Consider the following 22,342-nt stretch of genomic DNA (forward strand, 5'->3'; position numbering starts at 1 on the left):
ACAGTGCATCCCCCTGAGCTGCAAGTGCACGGGACAACCTTAGCCCAGAGAAGATATCATGCCTACCTATCCTCTCGCTCCCTCTCCCTCTTCCTCCCTCACCCGTCACTCTCTCTCTCTCTCCCTTCCCCTCTCTTTCTCTTTCTGTCATCACCACCAGCCAGGTGGAAGGGGAAGGGGCACCAGGGGGCTTCCTCCGCAGGAGCTGTTCATACAGAACAGGAGGAGCCCTCTCCTGTCCCACCCGGCGTCCATGTCAGGTGACGCTCCTCATATCGCTCCTGCCTGCTGCAAAAGGGTGAGTAGGCAAAGCAGAGCGGGAACACTGAGACAGAGGGAAGGGCCAGTTCTCCACCCTGTCTTAAGTTCCGACCCCTCCAGGGTACCAGTCTACAAACTAGCCATCGCCGGCTGTGTTCAGGAGCCATTAGGCTAATCCTTTATATTTGTTTTCTGATTTCTAGAGAATAAGCTCACCTTGTTTTACATAATTTTATTTTACTACTTTTATATTGATAGGATAGTAGGCTAATTTTGAAGTCAGAAAGTACTATTAATCTTAAATATTATTTATGGTTTAACTTATTGGGTAATTATTCTTTAACTTTTGCATGCACTCTGATGATCCGTAACAGCTCATTTAACATTTTTGTTTACCTATTTTCACACTGGAAACAGAAAATGTTGTTTTTAGAAAGGAACTGATACTAGTCATACTCTACGCCTGGGGATATACCTTCTCTATACTAGTTGGCCTTAAACAGGCCCTTTCATAACTCAAACCAGATTGCCATGGCGATCTCAATGAGCACCAAACTACAGTTGGCTAGGACACACTGAAGGCTGTATTTCACATCCAGGTCACTTAGGACACGCTCAAACATCTCCAAAGGAGATGAATGGAAACCATTCAAATGATGTTGCCATTTTGTTCTCAAGATGATTCATTGTCTCTTTGGAGATTGTTCTGCGTGGCTGGGCCAGGCCTATGTCATAACAGGCTGGAGGTCAGCCCTGGAGAGGGCTGAGGAAAGAAACAGGCAGCAACACCAAAACAGAAAAGGGGAAGCACACCTCTAATGACGGGTCTTCAGCAGCTCATTGGCTCTGGGGGGGCTGCCAAGCCAAAGACCTCACTCTTCAGATCGTAAAGTGGCTGAAGACCTGAGCTGGCTCTGGAATAGGCGAGTGCTAGCACTCATTACTGCAGCCTCGATTTGTTCTGCAGAAACATCACAAGGCCATGGAACCCCCCCCCCCCCCCGCCACCCGAGCCCAAAGGGGAAATGAAAGAGGAACACAGGCCCTGATGGAGGAGAAAAGGACCAGAGAGGTTATGCACGGCCCTAACTACCCACGTACAAATACCTGCATGTGCTGGACATTGCCTGGCCTCGGACTGGTGTGCTAAGTAGGAGAACAGACTATGCATCTCAAGTCTTTGCCACCACTGAGATTCCTGGGTTCTGAGTATGGTTTACCCTGTTCCACATTGGCATTTACAGATATACGATATTAACGGAATGTCAGGAAGTCTTCTTTATAAAATTTGTGAAATTATTTTATTCTGCTGGTAAAAAGTGCATGGAACTGTGTTGTATTATGATATTTTGCCAAAAAGACCATGAAGAAAGTAAAAGGGGTGGGGGTTATTTTTTTTCTCCCAAGTGCTAGAAAGGAAAATAATTTGATCCTTATAACCCTCTACTTAAATAATCATTTGGAATGAAACAATCATTTGTGTGTTTTAGTACTCCTATTATATCTAGTGCTTTCTTTTTCTTTGAAAACTATCACTTCAGGGGATTCTAGGCTCTGGCTGATGCACAGACAAATGAGAGCCCTTTCTAAATTCAGAAAATGCTTTTGAGTAGAGAGAATATTTAAGATCCTTTAACAAGGATAGTAAGTTTCCTCATCTTTGGACACTTCTTTGTTCTTCCCTTTACATTTCACAATGTAATAGAGGTGCTTCTGTGGTGACACAATGCTTGGATTCCCGAGAAAGTTTTTGAAGACAAGGACAAGCTTTCTCCATCTACCTACAATACAACCATTGAGAACTTTCTTTGGCCTAAAGAAGTTATGATTTCAAAATTTGTATTATTTCTCAAGATTAGAACACTAGATTCTCAGCTGATTGAAGATTAAAGTAAAGCACCGTGGAAGTGTTTGCTAAATCAGTTGTTGTCACAAAACATCTGCAATTGATAAAAACCTTTGAATATTAATGTTTTTTTATCATAGATAGCAAAAAATCCCTCCCCCCAGGAGGTAATAAAAAACAAACAAGGGAAATCTTTTAGTTTTCAAAGTACCAATAGTAAAGGAATGGAAGGTGCTGATTTTTTTTTTTTACCATTTCTTTTCCAATTACTATGGCTGTGTTCACCCTAAGTGTTTAGTGAATTAATGAGCATAATCCCCTTTGCACTTTACAGAGGTCTGTTAGAATGTTTTTATTACTCTATTTGAATTATAATAAATGCAGGTACTAGATTTAGATGTTTGTAATAGATTTATGTTGATTATGTCAGTGTTTCCTGTCAAATTGAAGTAGAATGTGAAAATGTTAAAAAAAGAGATACACTATTGCTTTCTGATCTTTTTCGTAACCACTCCACAACTGAGATATTTGTTAAACCCAAATCATTTAGATTATCTGTATATCTTAATAAGGTGTCCCCTTATAATTCATATATACACATTCTAATCTCATTTATGTCTGAATTCCGTTTTAATAATTGAACACTGCTAATATTCAAATCCTTGCCTCTTATCTTTAAATATCTGCTTTATATGTGCTTATTGTAGCTGTAACCAAATTGCCATAAACTTGGTGGCTTTAAACAATAGAAAATTAATTTTCTCATGGTTCTAGAGTCCAGAACTATGAAGTCATGGTGTCAGGAGAACCACCTTCCAGGGACATGAGGGAAAAATTTTTCCTTGCCTCTTCCACCTTTGGACCATTGCAGCCGTTCTTTGGTTTTTCTTGATTTCACTCCAATCTCTGCCCCCATCTTCACATCAAAATCCAGCTCTGTCATTTAGAGACTGTGGGACCTCGAATAGTTAGTTAACCCCTCATGTACTCAATTTCCTAATCTTTAAATGGAAAAAAAAATGTTTCTGCTTCACTCATGGGGAAGATGATGTTCAATATTTTAACGTACTGGGGGGGAGGGGTGCACCTGGCTGGCTTAGTCGGTAGAGCAGGTGACTCCTGATCTTGGGGTCATGAGTTCAAGCCCCACACTGGGCATAGAGCTTACTTTAAAAAAAAGAATTTAAAAGTAAAATACTTGGGGAAAAGAAAATGCTTGGTCCATAATAAATGCCACATAAATGTTTACTAAATAAAGGAAATTATTCCATTATACTCCATTATAAGAAGCCACGCTAATAACAATGTATAGCCCATGAAGGTCTCTGTCACTTTGAAACGATGTATTTCAGACTCATTGGTCAAGCGTTGCCTAGAATAGGTAGAAGAGAAGACAAAGCAGCATGAAAGCACCAGATGCTGGACTGGGGCTCAATAAAGAAAAGCAAAAAAGCTACAAATGAGAAAAAAAAATAATCTCCTGTTCGTTTGTTTGTTTCCTGTAATCAGCAAAGCTGCGTACTCTTTGAATTCCCAACTTTCATTTTTGCCTCATGAGCCTGGCAATTAGAAGGTCCCAGTTTGCATCTCTGAGTAAAATCTTCCCGCATTACTTGCTAACTGGGTGTGAGTGAGCCTTGAACACGTAGCACAAATCTGTCAGCTCTCATTAATGCTAACTTACACTGCCAATACCGGCGCGCTGGCCGCGATTCCTCTGGTTTCAGTGAAAATTGACCTCTCAGAGAACGGTAGTGTCTTTCTTCTCTACCCTCTAGGAAAACCTTCAGAAGAAAACTACTTTCTCTACCTCCACCTCCCCATCACCTACCGGTTTCTTACATTATAGGGATTCATTTCATTGGTCTATTGAATGAACAGATCCATTTTAAGTTGTATTTAAGATAATTTTCCGAAAACTAATTTCGTTTATGCTTTATCTCCCTACACAAATGTTCCCTTTTTCTTCTATTCCTCACTATTTTATCTTATATTAAAAATTACCTTAGAATAACGAACAAATTTTAGTATGAAAAAATGTACATGTTTTAAGATAAAATAAGACATTAGGGTTTAAAAATAACTACCTTAAATCGTTTTGGATCAAGATTAGATAAATAAAATTAACTCAGGTCATAGATTTAGAGCTTATTAAATTTCTTTGTCATTTTGGACCTATAGGCCTTACAGTAATTTAGTTTTCTATTTGTATCAAGCAATATAAAACTTTCAACCATTTCTAACTATCAGCAATTTTACTTGGCACATGAAATTATGTGGATTTGGTCTACTTAGAGTATTTCACATTATCATCTTCTGGAAAATTTTCAAAAGTTTAACGTAATTATTTTTCTTATCAGAAGCAACTCCATAAGTATGTTGTCTCTATTGTAAGGGTGAAAAACAAAGCATTTTTTTTTCATCTTCGTGATCATTTATTCAATTAAACTTTTCTCAGTCTTTAAATTAGGACTGCTTTCATGGGAGCTGTTAATAAGAAATAGACCCAAAATTAAGGAAAGACTGGTAATGCTTCTTTCAAGCATAAAACCTAGATTACATATATTCATCAATTCCATCTATTTTTATATGGATTAAATTTCTAAACTTTTACTTGTCTGGTTATCTCCAAATTGAAAGTTTGCTTGGGGTAAGAACTGTACTTTTATTCTCTCCATATCAGAAGTTTCAAAGATGGGAAAGTCATGTTTGGCAAAAATATATGAGAAGGACAATTAGAGGGGGAAGTGACATACATTAAAACCTTAGAAGCCATAAAGAAGAAGTTATATGTAAGAATGAGAAATAGATGTACTTGCCCCAAGAAAATTGAATAAGCTAAGACAAGGGACACTTAGATGGTATGCTAGCTGACAAAGAAATATGAAACCAAAGAGGTATTGATCTTGAGGCATGGCTCACTGGATCACACTACAGCCTTTTTACACTTAGAATGATGAGAATATTTACAACTTTGGCTCAGAGAATGCTTCTGAAATTTAAATCCTTTGCATCTCTATTAATCTACTCTCTGTATTTTTAATAAAAGCTATAATAATTAATTAATTGGATTAAACATGATAAGTATAAATATTTTAACATTAAAATATTATTTTTTAAATAAATCTCAGTTAAAATACACAGCCAAGAAAATCAGTCATATGCTACAAATAATAATAATCATGCAAAAACTATAGTATTCAGAAGATGGGAAAACTATATGTTTATTGTTTACATAAGGCAATTTTGTAAGAATCTGCCATCACTCACTATAACACTTCTTAAAAAATGACAGGGAGGCACAGGGCTTTCTCCTGAGGAAAACCTGCCTTTAGCTTCACTCATAACCAACAAAAGTGAACCTTTCTACATGCCCATTTCACCAGATTTGCTTTTTGTTCAAATTTGGTAAAATAATCTATTACCAAATTGATTTTTTTCAAATGCTGTTTCAACTTGGGAAACTTTAGTGTCTCAAAATATGTGTGTATGGGATATTAGGTGTTGAAGAGGAAAGGATCAGGAATCAGTATTTTCAACTCCTGAGTTTTGATTGCTTACTCAGTGGACTGGATACAAATACACCCCAACATTGCTAAAAACAAATGAATTGAGCCAATGAGTATTAGACCTGAAGGGTAAAACTAAACACTACCTGCTATTTGGGAACTGCATATGTATGTAGGTTTTAGGGGTAATATTCTTGAAACCCCCATTTATCATCAGAGTAAATTAATCCAACCTAGAGCTGTGAACTAATAGAGTATGAATAAAGCAGATTTCCTACTGAAATTCCGAATTAAATGCCAACAGTGAAGCTAAGCTTTGCAACTTAATGCCCTTGTTCTAAGTGAATGCTTAAATCCTACTAAGAAATATTCAAGAAACTCGGTGGTGTGCCAGTGTTTTACAACCAGATCTTAGCGGGAAAAGGGTAGGATAGGAGGTTGATTGATTTGTAGCTTTTGCCAGTTGCCAGCCATAAATACTCCCACCATGGCCAATTTTAAGCTACCAACATATAATTCACAGATGTGGAATTGAGAAGGAACGCACAAAATCAGCTCTCATGAGTCAGTGCTAGCCTTCTCCAGCACACCACTGAAGAGGTTAAAGCCAGATGACAGGTCAAAAAGCACAACATTTCCAGATGCAAATTACAATTTGTATAATTGTAATAGTCATTATGTGAACATTTTTACACGGTAACGAAAACAAGGGAATTCTGGCCGCCTATACTTTTACAGATGCTTCCAGGAGCCCATGAAATCTGTAGAATATGCTGTCGGTCCCACTGCACATGAATTGGATGGTGTAGTCAGAAGCAAAATCACAGTTTTTGGAATATCTGTGATATCTCATGACAGCTGGTTGGATGTTCCCTTGACGACTGCTCTGGTTAGTCAAGGGTGTAAATGCAGTTCCTGCTTCAGCGGTCTTCAGGCATCATTGCAGACTTTCTTTACTATCAGTGCTTCACGGGATAATGGCTTGGTTTTTGCGGTAATTGATTATTAAGGATATTTGGGCTTTCTGTCAGTCAGAGGAAAGGCTAAATAAAATAACCTAAAGCCAGTGACCAACTCATGACAATCATCTAGGGACGGGAAGTCCTCATTGACAACCATCTCTCTACCAGAGGTCATGCAGCTTTCCTTGTTCAAGCTGTTTGTATGGCCAGCCTGGCCAACTCTTCGGTGCTCTAAATGAAAAGGGATGCTTCAGGATGCTTTTGGCGTGTTTACATTGCTTTTGTTTGGCAAAGGGCCTAACAGTGATTTTTGTACCTGATCTTTTTTTACACTCTTTTAACATATAGATTATGCTGAGTCACAATGACAGCCTCAAACAGTATGGCTGTGTGGATAGGGCTGTATGAAACCATCATGCTCTTAAACAGCGTCTTCTTAAATTTGCTCACACAGCCATGACAATCACATTAGGTACGTGAACTGGTAAGGAAAGCTGTATGTCTCTGGACAGTTTCATCCATACTGCCTGATGTATAATCTTTTAAATGTATTTTCCCATGTTTTCCTGTTGCAAACAGGGAGCTAAAACAATCACACTATCAATTAGATCCTATCTGTGGGGACCAGATGCCTTTCAGTGCCTCCATCTCTGCCATGTACCTTTACTGCCATCTGCTGATATGAGTCTCCCATCTCAGCTGTTCTTATGCAGAGCTAACTGTCACAACTGGACTGAAACCTTGGGCCGAATATAGAAATCATAACTGCTAACAATTGACGTTAACCTCTCTCAGTCCTAAGTCTAGCCTGAAAGATTCTTTTAAAGGAAGTTCCAAGCTAGAGCTTGACGTAAATGCTATCCATTCACTTCAGAGCAATACTTATATTTGGTAAACATTAAGGCTGGTTATTAATTGGTCAGAATAGTTACTTGGAGATTCATTTAACTACTATCTACATTACAAGTTCTCTTTTTACATTTATTTTTAAAGTCTAGTTTAGGTAAATAAAGAAATAAACTTACTAGCAAAGTTAATCATATCCAAAATTTAAAATAGACAAGCTAGCATCATTGCTAGTTACGAGCCAAACCTAGGATAAGAGGAAAGATCCTATTTTGCACCTGTGGAAGCGTTCAATATTGCCATCAATTTTGCAGCATTCCCTAGAAGCAGTCGGTGCTGTTCGGTTGTGTTACTTTTATATCATGGCTTCAAATTATGCATGAGCTACGTTTTGTGAGCCTTCAGCATAGCAGTACAACGGCCTTTTAAAGCATTTAATTTCTTTATGGTGTAATGCCAGTGCCTCATATAACTCCTAGATTTGACAAATCAAACATAGATACTTGAGAGAAGAAAGAAATTCATACTTCCTATTTCTCTCTGGAAGGAAAACAAACCACTTTACTTTTGTGCTTTTGAAATATGACACTGAAAAAAAAATCGTGAGACAGATGCATTGAAATGCCTTTAGCACACACGCGCACACACACACACACACACACACACACACACACAGATGAACAAAGCCAAAGAAATTAGTCCTTCCAGATTTAAAGCCTGCAAAATTATAAAGGCACCTGAAAATGGCTTGTTTATTTTTTTCTTCATTTTGCCTCTTGCAGATTAAAGATAACTTTCTACTTACACGGCCTTTCAAAAGTAAGGATTCAATTTGATCTTTATTGTTGTCTTTTCTTATTATAAAAAAATAGTGAGACTTCCAGTCAAGATGACTTTGTAACTTCACACTTTGATGCTCCTCCTTAGTATCAAACACATAACATAAGATAGAAAATTTAAAAATACACAACTGAAAATATAAAGGCAAGTTTAAAAACAAGCTAAACACCCCCCCCCCAGACAAGAAACAGACAAAAATGCAAAGCAGCAAGAGCTAATGCTGCAGGCCTGCCAAGATCTAGGTCTAAAAACAGGACAGCTCAGCTCCTATAAGGGAACCAAAACCACTCGTTCAAGTATACTGTGGTATCTATGACTGTCTGTCTGTCTGTCCATCCATCCATCTATCGGCACACACAGGAAAAGAGAGACTGTCATCTGGGATTCTGATTTTTAGCAAACTGCCAGCCTAGGAAGAAAACAGAATGTGGCGGTTGGGCTAGTGTTGGGTATTAAGGAGGGCACGTAATGCGTGGAATGCTGGGTGTTATACACAAACAATGAATCATGGAACACTACATCAAAAACTAAGGATGTACTGTATGGTGACTATAACATAATATAACATAACATAACATAACATAATATAAGGAAGGAAGGAAGGAAGGAAGGAAGGAAGGAAGGAAGGAAGGAAGGAAGGAAGAAAGAAAGAAAGAAAGAAAGAAAGAAAGAAAGAAAGAAAGAAAGAAAGAAAGAAAGAAAGAAAGTCATGAGCAGAACTGTACCCAGCAATGATTTCAGCTCTGAATGAACCTATGAATGAGTACCTTCGGTATCACCATAGGATAGAACTGCCAAATACACACTATGCAAGATTTGGGTTTAGATGTTCAGAAGATCAGGTGGGGTTCTCATTAGGCACACAGACTTGGGCACAGCAGAAGAGGCACAACAAGGAGAAAGGAAGTGGGGGAAAAGAGAGAAAAATAAAAATACTTCTCACTGAAAATGAACCTGCATACCCCGTATCAGAACACACGGCAACACTGAGAAAGGAACCAAGCAAATCAGCAGATAGAATATGAATCACTCTAGATAAAATCCTTCTTATGGAAAAGTCTGACAGAAAGGTTAACATAAGTATTTCTGGGATGCTAGAAAGCATTAGTGAAGGAATAACTCATTTTAAAGGAGAAATTATAGAAGAAAAATAGGCTAAATTAAACAAAAAGTTATGAAAACGATTCCAAATCTTGGGAATAAAAGATTATATTCATTGAAATTTAAAACTCAATAGACAGAATAAATGGTCCTGGAGACTGCTGAAGAAAAAATTGGTTCCTAGGAAGAATACAGGACAGAGAAATTAAGAAAGCAATTTAAAAGCGAAAGCAAAGGACGCCTGGTGACTCAGTTGGTTAAGCGTCTGCCTACAGCTCAGGTCATGATCCCAGGGTCCTGGGATAGAGTCCCGCATCAGGCTCCTTGCTTAGTGGGGAGTCTGCTTCTGCCTCTGCCTGCCGTTCCCCCTGCTTACGCTCTGTCTGTCTCTCTCTCTGACAAATAAATAAAAATAAAATCTCTAAAAGTGAAAGCAAGATTAAGAAATTAGAGAACCGGGGCGCCTGGGTGGCTCAGGTGGTTAAGCATCTGCCTTTGCCTCAGGTCATGATCTCCAGGTCCTGGGATCAAGCCCAGCTCAGCGGGGAGTCTGCTTCTCCCTTTCCCTCTGCCTCTCCCCCTGCTTGTGCTCTGTGTCTCTCTCTCTGTCTCTCTCAAAGGAATAAATAAAATCTTTAAAAAGAATAAAATTTAAAAAAAAGAAATTTAGATAGGCTTCCAAAAGATGCCTAATATAAGTTCTAAAAGAAGAAATTTCAGAGGCTGTCAGAAAGCAATACAGATGACCCTTGAACAATATGGGTTTCAGCTGTGTGGGTCCACTTACATGCAGATATTTTTTGATAATACAGTAAAGTACTATAAATGTTATTTTTCTTTTCTTATGATTTTCTTGATAACATTTTCTTTTCTCTAGCTTAGTTTATTGTAAGAATATAGTATATAACACATATAACTTAAAATATGTATTAATTGACTGTGTATGTTATTGGTAAGACTTCTGGCAACAGATGGCTATTAGTTAAGTTTCAGCTCCCAGGGGAAGGGGGTTATCTCTAACCCCTGTGTTGTTTAAGGGTCACTGTACCTAGCAAGAAGATATTCTACCTGGAAATAAAGCATGGAATCCAGGAAAACAGAAATGTCAGTAAATTATTATTACTTTTTTATAAATAAAAACTGAATTTGTTTTTTATAAAACTGAATTTTTCTCTTACAAGGTGAAATTTAAAATTATTGTATGCTCCATGTCGAAAATATGGAAAATACAAATAAGCAAAAAAGACAAATTAAAATTCGTCTTCATTCTAAGCAGGCAGAGATAGCCACTGTTAATACTAGCAAAAGTAGATCTAGTATTATCTCTATGCATATTTTTATAAAAATGATATATCACTCAAATTATCTTTATTTCTTTTTCTATTCTATACAAATATCTTTCCATATCATTAGTTAATATTCTACAATTCCCATTTAAGAGCTGGGTAGCATTCAGTTACATAAAAGTACTTGATTGAACAATCCACTCTCCATTGTTTACATTTTTACAACCTTTCCCTTGGTTATGGATACCCTGAACTTCCAGTTTGAGCAGGATCTTCTAAAAATTTAAAAATAAATTGTCTTTTCCAAATCGGAAGTTTCTGCCAAATTGTTTGGCATATCTAAAGACTATAACAGAAAGAACAAGAATGCTAAGGACACTGGGGGGAAAATGTCTGTTTCGTCAGATTTAGTTTTTAAAATAATGTACCCAAGTATTTGATTTTGAATCCCATTACAAACAATATTAGTAGAAGTAGATGAACACTTCAACTTGACTGTGTAATTTATTTCATAAAAATCTCTTTAGAGATCCCTGTCTCGTCAGCAAATAATTGCTTTAACTTTGGATTTTAATATTAGCACTGAATGATTTATGTACATTAAATAATGTGATTCTCACTAACCATTTATGAGCCAAGAATGATTATCTCGCTTCTGTGGATAATCACACTTTAGGGAAGAAAGGTTAAGTGGTTTGCCTAAGATCACTCAGCCAGTCAATGGATTATCTCAAAATAGGATCCTTAAGTCTTTAAGTCATTAAACTTGGCTGGCCTCAGCAATACTTGAGAGGCATAAGGGATATGTACTTAGATTTTTCCTCAAATGATTTATGTAGCATAATGTCTAATTTGTTTATAGAGCATTTTTTCATTTCTTATCGCACAGTTTGGTCTATAAGCATATATGAGACACTATAAAAATGAACATGATAAGAATCTATATGTAGAAAAATCTCTGGTAGAATAGAGTATCAATTTCCAAAATAGTGCATAGAACAAGCAGACAATAGAATCAACCATTTGGTGGAAGGGTTTGGGGAAGAAATGAAGGAGGTGACAGAAAGCAGAGTAGAGTGGCTTCCTTCTGTTAAGACTGCAGTTCATGGTTAGATTTTAACAAGCACTGAATGAAACAAATAAAAAGAGATCTTATTATTTCTTAAAAAGGACATGTGCATTCCCTGAGAAATATTGCGTCCATCTCCAGTATAAAGCATCCGTACAGGTCTGCCTGCCCCTATCAACTACGATGACAAACGTGCTTCATATATCCCTATCACATATAATTCACACAAATGGGACGCTCTGGAGGTCATTCCTAGAACTGAAGAATTTTCCATAATGATCCGATCAAAATTAGAAGTGACCTTAGTAAATTAGAGCAGAGGCCAAAAAAAGTAGCGGAATAATGTATTAAAAGGACCATATCAGATTTGTATTTCTAGGTAAGGGGGAAGAGGAAACCAGCTGTCCCTTTTGGAGCAAGGAAGGGAAGAAGGAAGTTCTGGTTTGCTTTTTCCATTCAACTTAGACTCTAAAGTTAATTTTAAGAAAAAAATATAGATAAATGATTTAACCAATGATTTTTAATAAAACTGAATTTTGTTTTAAAAGTAGAATTACCAACTGATCCTGATGTGCTAGGCACTTAACCTGGTTTTAGCCCTGAGAAGTCCTGCATCCTGGAAAAGCTCTCAGTCATGTGCAAACTGGGGCAGCTGGTCAAAATTAAAAATAAAAATTAGGTGTGTTCATTGTCTAAAATGTAGCAAATACAAATAAGCCAAACTGGGCATTAAAATCATTCATACTTTCAGTATGCATAGAGAGCCTCTTTTAATATTAGTAAATGTATGTCTGATATCTCTATGGAGTAGACTTCGTAACAATATAAGTTACTGTTATTACACACGGTGAGTGGCAGGGTGATATCATTTGAATTGTCTTTTAAAATTCTATTTAATTTTATGCCAAGTACTTTAGTATGTATACCTTTTCATCTGATTGCATCACTCTGTAAACTGTGATAAATTTTCAGTTGTGTATTGGTCATTTCATTCTACAAATTCCCTTAACCTTATACTTTTCTTTATCTCTGAGACACGGTACCAGCTAGTACATTAGCGGCATGCTTTCTGAGTCCTGATAACTATATCACAGTGTAATCTCACTACTCAGGGGTATGCAGCCTTTCATTTCTTATTCCATTTCTATTTCCCCTGTAGGCCAGGGAGGGGAAATTTCTACGTAGGCAGGTTAGCATCATTTAACACTGCTGTTACTTGTCCAATGGTCTCCTACATGAGTGAGACCATATTGTCGACCACAGTTAGCACTAAAAATTTATAATTACGTACTTATACAGAAAAGCTCTTTTTGTTCTGTGGGGGTTTAACTTTCTGAAAGCATTTCAAGTCCTGATTTAGAGACAGAAAGAGAGAAGGAAAATAAAATTTCAGTGTTAGAAAAGAAATATATCTTTTTTCTATCCTAAAATGTTCACACTTGGTTGGGGCCATATTTCAGGACTATTATGATCCAGAAAGTACCTCTGTCGTTGAAGAAGTACTTACCATCCATGTGCGAAGTTACCCTGTTCTTGCCAGTAGCACATAGATAATGGCCTCTTCTGTTTTATTTCTAGCTACACAATCCCTGTTGGCAGCCCTCGGGTTGCTTGCATGATTGAAACGACTGCAGATGGGAAACCTCCAATGCAGAAGAAGGACACAGAGATATCCCATGTCTGTCAGGTAGTTATGCAAATTTCCAGTTCCAAACATGACTAAGTGTGCCCTCAACATCTGAAATAAGTACTTCTTTTTAAGTTACTAAACACTAATTACATTTCTTTATTGAACAGATTCCTTGTAAGAGCTCTCAACAAAACACCAGAATATTCATCTCTGATACTTTAGGTACAATTAAATATATTGAATACTGCCTGCCTGTCACTATAAAAGTTGTATTAAATTTATCAAGAAATTGATTTTCCTCTCACACTTTGCATATAACATATTATGCTTGATTAAGAAAAACAGCGCAGGAATGGGGAAAAATTAGGAAGTTACAAAACAGTGCTTAAAATTTCCATTTTTATAGGATATGGTAGTGCTTGTACTTTGCTTTAAAAAGTCTCTTCTCTGGGAATTTTTCTTAGAAACGTTGAATGAAAAAAATTGTAAGAAGAGAGGATGCTTGTCCCTCCAGAGACCAGGCAATTTCCTGAATTCTTTTAATTTTAGTGATGTGGTTGGTTACATGCTTCTTAGTATGACTTTATAGAAATACATTTAAGATAAAGAGTTCCTGGTTCATTTGATCATCATGGAGAGTTAATCTGTATAATTAGAGCTCCAAAGTGCTAATTTTGGTGCGCATTAGAGCTGGCAGTGTGTAGGGCCCTAATGAATTGGAAATTTCATTTTATTTCCATATTTTCTATGTAGTTTTTTTCTCTTCTTGAGTGTATACAAGCATCCTAAAGAAGCACATAAGAATAGCTAACATTTGCATAAGCACATTTTCCAAATGATGGCCTTGTATTTGATCTCATCTGATCTTTGCAAGAGCCCTCTAGAGAAAAAATGAGTATCTCTTTTACGAGGTTGTATCGGATAAAACTGAGTATCAAATGTCCGAAATTTCATAGTGATAAAGAAAGAGACTTGATGCCAGATTTTCTGATTCCCAACATGGGCTTTTTTTGTTCCTTTTTAATGCATTTTACTCTACTTCATTTTCTGCTCCAGCAGATTGAAAACTGTCAAGTGGATTGTTAAGGTAGGAATAAAATTGGTTTTTGTTTTGAAGAAGAAAAAAAAAGAGACTTAAAACAAAACAACAACAATAACAACAACAAAAAAACAGACTCCTAAATACAAAGAACAAACTGGATGTTACCCAAGGGGAGGCAGGTGAGGGGATGAGTAAGACAGGTGAAGGGGATTAAGAGTACACTTATAGCGATGAGCACTGAGTAGTGTATAGGATTGTTGAATCATTACCTCGTAAACCTGAGGCTAATATAACACTGTATATTAACTATACATCAGTTAAAAAAAAATCATGCCAGAGTCCAAGATGGCCAAATATTTAGATGCAAGACACAGACTATTCAAATGGTGGAAAATCTATGAAACACTCAGTTTTGTGAAAAATCCAATGTAAAGCAATGTGATTTTATGTCTATGTGCTCCCTCTAGTCATCCATTTTTTACACTGAAAGCTCCAGCTCTTCTTATGAAGAACATGCACTATGCTACAAACAAACAAGCATGGGGGGGGAAAGGAGAGAGGCAGACACGAAACAGACTTCACTATAGAGAACAAACAGATGGTTACCAGAGGGTAGGTGGGTGGGGAGATGGGTGAAATAGGTGATGGGGATGAAGGAGGGCACCTGGGATGAGCACCAGGTGTGGTACGGAACTGTTGAATCACTAAATTGTACACCTGAAACGAATATTATACTGTATGTTAACTAATTAGAATTTAAATAAAAACTTTCTAAAAACACACATATTACAAAAAGATCCTGTTTTCAGTTCTTTTCAATAAATACTCATTAGTGGAATTGCTGGATCATATGATACTTACATTTTTAATTTTTTGAGGAACCTTCATACTGTTGTACATAGCTACCACACAATTCTGCATTCCTACCAACAGTGCACAAAGGTTTCAGTTTCTTCACATCTTTGTCAACACTTGGTGTTTGCTGTTGTTTTTTTATAATGGCTACCCTAACAAATGTGAGGCGGTATTTCATTATGACTTTGACTTGCATTCCCCTGATGAGTAGTGGTGTTAAACATCTTTATTATATATCTTTTGGTTATTTATGTGTCTTTGGAGAAATGTCTGTTCAAATCCTTTGCCAGTTTTTTAATGAGCTTATTTGTTTTTGCTATTGAAGCACAGGAGTTCCTTATATATTTTTTATATTAACCCCATATCAGATACGTGGTTTGCAAATATTTTCTCCCATTCTGTCGATTGCCTTCTCATTTCATTGGTTGTTTCCTTTGCTGTGCAGAAGCTTTTTCATTTGACATAGCCCCCCGCCCCTTTTCTTTTTGTTTTACTTCTGTTCCTTGTGGTTTTGGTGCTATATCCTAGAAATCATTGCCAAAACTAATGTTATGAAGTTTTTCCTCTATGTTTTCTTCTTCAAGTTGTATAGTTTGAAGTCTGATGTGTACGTCTTTAATCAATGTTGAGTTGATTTTTTTGTATAGTGTAATGGTCCAACTTCATTCTTTTGCATGTGGGCATCCAGGTTTCCCAAAACCATTTGTTGAAGAGACGATGTTTCCTCATTGTGTAGTTGTGGCACCTCATCGAGGATCATTTGATCATACATGTACAAATGTATTCTGGATTCTCTGCTCTGTTCTGTTTGTATATATGTTGGTCTATATGCCAAAGCCATACTGTTTTGATTACTGTGGCTTTGTAATGTGCTTTCAAGTCAGGATGTGTCATGCGTCCAGGTTTGTTTTCCTCTCAGTATTGTTTTGGCTATTTGGGGCCCTTTGTGGTTCCATATGAACTTAAGGATGATTTTTCTATTCGAAAAATACCATTGGAAGTTTGATACGGATTGCATTAAATCTGTAGATCACTTAGGTAGTATGAACTTTTAACAATACTAAGTCTTCCAATCCATGAACACAGGAAGTTTTTCCACTTTTTTGTCTTCTTTAATTTCTTCCAGCAATGTTTTATAGTTTGCAGTGTACAAATCATTCATCTCCTTGGTTATGTTTATTCCTAAGAATTTTATTCTTTCTGATGCTATGTGAATGGGATTGTTTTCTTAATTGCTTTCCAGATTGTTCTTTGTAAGTACATAGAAGCACACTGATTTTTTTTTATATTGATTTTTGTAGCCTGCAACTTTGCTGAATTCATTTATTAGTTTTAATTTTTTGTGGACTCTTTAGGATTTTCTATATACAAGATCACGTCATCTACAGAGATTTCTTCCTTTTATTTCTTTTTCCTGCCTAATTGTTCTCTAGGACTTCCAGTACTATGATGAATAGGAGTAGTAAGAATGGGCACTCTTGTTTTCTTCCTGAATTTAGAGAAAAAGCTTTGGGTTTTTACCATTGAGTATGGTATTAGCTATGGGCTTATCATATATGACCTTTATTATGTAAAGTAATTTCCTTTTATTCCTAGTTTGTTGAGTCTTTTTATAATGAAATAATGTTGAATTTTGTCAAATACTTTTTCTGCATCTGTTGGCTGTGTGATCCTTATCCTTTTTTCTGTTAATGTGGTGCAGCACATCATTTATTTTTTATGTTGAACCATCCTTGCATCACAGGGATAAATCCCACTTGGTCGTAGTATAAAATTCTCATAATTAAATGTGCTAAGTTTGGTTTACCAGTATTTTATTGAAGATTTGCATCTTTATTCATCACGTACATTCATCAGATTTTTTTTCTTGTAATATCATTTTCTGTCTTTAGTATCAGGAAGATGCAGGCCTCAGAGAATGAGCTTGACATATTTACTCCTCTTCAGTTTTCTGGAAGCATTTAAGAAGGATTGGTATTAATTCTTTTTTAAATATTTTGTAGAATTCTCCTATGAAGCCATCTGTTACTTGGCTTTTGTTTGTTGGGGAGGTTTTCAATTACAGATTCATTCTCTTATTATTCATCTGTTCGGAATTTTGATTTATTCATGATTCCCTCTTGGTTAAGTTGTATGTTTCTGCGAATTATCCATTTCTTCAGGGTTATCCACTTTGTTGGTGTGTAATTGTTCATCGTTATCTCATAATCCTTTTTATTTCTTCAGTATCAGTTGTAATGTCATCTTTCATTCCTGATTTTTTTGAATCTTCTCTTTTTTTTAATTAGTGTAGCTAAAGCTTAGTCAATTTTGTTGATCCTTTCAGAAAACCAACTCTTAGTTTTACTGCTTTTTTTTCTGATGTTTTTCTGTTCCCTATTTTATTTCTGTTCTAGTTTTTATATTATTTTAGTCTTTCTGCTAACTTTGAACTTAGTTGATTCTTCTTTGTCTAGTTCCATGAGGTATAAAGTTACATTGTTGATTTGAGATCTTTCTACATTTTAGTAAAAGCTTTTCTAGCTATGGACTTTCTTGTTAGTACTGCTTTTGCTACATCCCATAAATTATGGTATATTGTGTTCCATTTTCTCAAGATTTTTTTCTAAATTTTTCAATTTCTTTTTTGATCCATTTCTTCTTTGAAACAAGAGTACATTGTTTAATTTGCACATACAGGTGCAACATGGGTTCTAGGGTGCCAGCCCCCCACACAGTTGAAATCCATTCATAATTTTGACTCCCCTGGAATCTAACTAATTAGCCTACTGTTGACCGAAAGCTTAACTGATAATGTAAGCAGTTGATTAATGCATATTTGTATGTGATATGTATTTATATACTGTATTTTTATAACAACATAAGTTAAAGAAAATACTATCAAGAAAATCATAAGGAATATATTTGAAGCTAATAGCATCTTAACTTCAATTGCTCTAATCTTCAAGCTCTAATCTTTTACTTCTCCCCTCTGCACATTTAATATAATTGATTTCACATTTATATTTTTTTATATTATCTTTGACTTTTGACAATTTGTGTGTCTTGGTGTGGACATCTTTGAGTTCTTTCTTGTGGTAGTTTTTTGGGCTTCTTAAATCTGGACGTCCATTTTCTCCCCCAAATTTGTTAAATTTTCAGTCATTATATCTTTCTTTTTTAATATAGCAATAAATGTTTGTCTTTGTTCCAACTAAAAGTATCAAGTAAGAAAATACTTATGAGAATTTTAACTTGTCTTATTTAAGTATTTTCCTTAGGCTTTCCTCACTCTTTTTCAATCTTTTTTTTCTTTTTTAGTCCTCTAACTCTATAATTTCAAAGAAACCTGTCTTTGAGTTTACTGATTCTTTCTTCTGCTTGATCAAGTCTTTTGATGAACCCCTCTAGTGATTTTTTCAATTTAGTTTTGTTATCTTCAGCTCTAAAATTTCTTCTTGATTCTTTACTATATTTTCTCTTTGTTGATACTCTCATTTTCTTCATGCTTCATTTTCCTGAACTTGATGAGCATCTTCCTGACAGTTATTTTAAAATTATTTGTCAGGTGCTTCCATTTCCTTAGGGTTGGTTGCTGGAGATTTATTCTGTCCTTTTGATTTCTCCTGTTTCTTCCTGTACCTTGTAAAATTCAGGATGGGATCTACACATTTGAAAAAACAGACATCTCTCCTAGTCTTTATGGACGTGTTCTGTGTAAGAAGGGACCTTCACCCATCAGCCCAGCTAGAGAGTCTGGGAAGCTCTCAGACCTTTCTGTGAATGTATCTTCTGTGGACTTGTGTGTGTAAATTCCCTATTGTAGCAATTTGCCTTCAGGCACTCACAGTCTTTTGCTCCCTCTGGTGTCTGTCTACAGTTCTGCAGGTTCTCTGGAGCTGCCACAAGCTACCCAGTTCTCCTTTTGTTCTCAACAGCCCCAGAGTTTCTAGGTTATATGGGTCATGTCAGAGTTGCAAGTCAAGCAAAATAGAAACTGGTCTCTCAAGAAGCCCGTAGAAAAGCCAGAATGTTGGAAGCATGCCCTACTCTGCTCCACTCCAACCCCTTGCTCTGGCCCCAGTAAGACACCACCAAACCATATCAGCCTCAGTCTGCTGCTTCAGTGGTTCTCTGGAGCAGCAACACACCGTCCAGCCCTCTTCCGTTTTCAGTGATGGCCAGGCATCTACAGTATGGCAGGTCCTCTCAGTGCTCCAAGACAGAGGAAACTTATTCTTCAGTCAGCCCCCTGTAAAGCCATTATTTTGGATGCGCAATTCGACTCTTTCCATTGCCTGGAAGAAGTCAGAAGTTAAGGGGGTTTTGCCCACTCTTCCCACTGAGCTGCAGGGCATGTCTATAGTGAGTGAATGCATGCCAGTCCAAACCTTTGCCTTTGTTCTCAGTAGCCCCCAACCTGGCACACTTTCCTATCAGCACTTAGATTCAGGCAAGACAGAAACTAGTCCCTTGGGCAGGCCCTGAAAAGTCTGCACATCGTACATATGTTTCAGTCTTCTACTTCCCTCCCCGGAGAGAAACTGGGAGCTGGAAGTTTTCTTCCAGTTACGCCTCGCTGAGTCTGGGGAAAGCTTCGGCCAGTGAGTGTCACAGATTTCCTGTCATCCTCAATGTAGCTGGTTTCATACTCACCCAAGTTACAAGTGCTTCTTAACTCAATCTGCTCATTTCTCACAAAGGAGTTTGGTCTGTGTATTGTTGTTGAATTAGTGTCTCCCTAAGGGAAGAAATATCTAGAGCTTTTTATTCTGCCATCTTGCTGATCTGTATACTGTATTTTCTAAATATTTCACTTCTTTGTGATTTCATTCCCCAGATTACATTACATTTCCTTATAGACAAGAATAATCCCATATCCTTTTTTTTTTTTTTTTGGTATTTCCACTTTCCTGTATCACTATGTTCACATGGTAGCAACTCAGTTCATTGACTGCTTCATTTCAGTTCAGTTCCTTCTTTGACAAAGTGAGGAGGTACTATTTTGAGAACATTCCCTAACCTAGGAAGCCTTAAGAGTCAGAGATTTAACTGTAAAGTATGGGACCAGTGAGGATTTCATTGCTACTTATCAAATTTAAAAAAAAAAAAAACTCTTTGTTTCAACTACTTAATATTAATCTCATAAGAAATTCAGACACTTCCATATAAGCACCACTCGGCACTCAATGCTATATATACTAAATATAGAAAGTTGTATTAGAATTAAAGCCATATTAATATTCCTTCCTGGGTGGTATCCATTGACGATCTCCCTTATGCTGAATCTAGCAAAACAGCAAGGTTCTATGGCAGCATGAAGTAGAAGAGGCCTAGAAGATAAATAGGAAATTGTAAAAAAAAAAAAAAAAACACACAAAAACAAACAAAAAAACCCAGAAAAACAAACAAACAAAAAACAGGATTAAATTTCATGAATCGGGAGATTTGTAACAAACTTATATTAAACCTCCGATTTGTAAGACACTGATATGGACTCTGACAGAATCCCAAGATGACCATGTTGGAGGCCCTACCCTAGAAGGGATAAAAATATGGAAGAAACTGTATGATCACAGATTATTAAACTATTGGAGGGGAGGAGAGAGAGAGAGAGATCTTTTTTTTTTCTTTAAAGATTTTATTTATTTGTCAGAGAGAGAGCACAAGCAGAGGGAAGAGCAGGCAGAGGGAGAAGCAGGCTCCCCGCTAAGCAAGGAGCCCGATGTGGGACTCAATCCTAGGACCCTGGGATCATGACCTGAGCCAAAGGCAGATGCTTAACTGACTGAGCCACCTTGGCATCCTGTGAGACAGAGATCTTCTAATTGCAAAGAGATGAAGAGTTGAGATAAATACTGGTTCTGCCTTTTGATTCCCTTTCATTTAATGCCTCTAAATTTTTTAAAATTTAAGACAAATCATATGTAAGAAGTTATTTAAATAAATCCTTCTTTCCAAACAATTTACCCAACATCTCTTATTCATCCCTGTTCTGAGGTGCGATGTTTTCTGATTTTGAATTGTTCTGCACACAATTCAGAAAATGTTAAAAAGAAAAATTTGGTAACAACACACAAAAGTCAATTCATTTCAATTATAAGTCATCATATTCTTGGGTAAAGGCAAGTACATTCCAATAGTTATCTTAAGTAAAAACCAGATTAGAGTTACCTTCCTATTAACATAAATGTTATTTAATTTCAGACAGATTTGAGGCTGTAAAACAAAACTAAACATTGAATCAAGATATCATTACAGAAATATATGTAGACTCCAATGTCCAAATTTAAATTAAAACAGAATAAAGAAGAGATAAAGCAGCTTTTTATCTGTCTCCACTTCTTGTTTTAGAAGTTTGTTCCCTTTGCCTGTCTTCTCATTTTATTCCCACATATTATAAAAGAGCAACTATATTCTTCCTTTAAAGAGAAGGCTATGAGGAAAGAGAATGCTCACTTCACCTTGTCATTTGTGAAGTCCTTTTCCCTCAGTCACCATTCTTATTTTTCATTATCTTGATGATTCCTCCTTGATTATCCATGTCTGTTCTCTGTGGTTTTATCTTGTAAGATCATATCTTGATGTCAGACTCTATTCTCCATCGTCTGATTCACAAGAAGTTATTAGAAAAGACTTATTTTAAAGACCTGTCTCCTTAGGAATGATTATACACACAAAAGACAGCTCTTGGATAATTAAGAGTCTGGGGATAGAGGAAGTCAACCATTTTAATGGTTATCTATGTGCAGTCAACGGGAGCAGCTTTTTTAGACCTCTCAGGACTCCAACTAAGCTTGAGCCTCAGATCAGAAGAAATACAAAAGCCATCTACTTTGATTGTTTGGGTGTTTTTTAATGGTCTAATAAATCATAGCTAGCTCTATAGACTTTCCCTCAGATCTGCCTACTGCTGACAGAAGAGGAGGATATTCCTCCATCCTCTATCAGGTTTGTGCTAAAGCAGCACACTTGTCAAAGCTGTGAGAGAGTTTGCTGTTCTAGGTGTGCGATCAATACACAAAGATGTCAGAGATCCTCAGGAAGAGAAGGTCATGGCCTTGGATTCGCTGAGTCTGCGGGTTCGTGATAGATCCCAGATTGCATTAGCAGTGA

The 22,342-nt window shown here is 36.6% G+C and overlaps 1 protein-coding gene across 1 annotated transcript in view; it reads left to right on the top strand.

Moving 5' to 3' along the window:
• EYS (EGF-like photoreceptor maintenance factor) overlaps positions 1-22,342 on the top strand; it is a 1,472,906-nt gene that overhangs the window by 1,249,256 nt on the left and 201,308 nt on the right. The window contains 1 exon segment of the mRNA XM_087856898.1: positions 13,299-13,407. Coding sequence (XP_087713024.1) covers positions 13,299-13,407 — 109 coding nt within the window.

Source organism: Ursus americanus, chromosome 29, assembly GCF_024610735.1.
Source record: "Ursus americanus isolate L20-20 chromosome 29, mUrsAme1.1.p, whole genome shotgun sequence".
Taxonomy (NCBI): Eukaryota; Metazoa; Chordata; class Mammalia; order Carnivora; family Ursidae; genus Ursus; species Ursus americanus.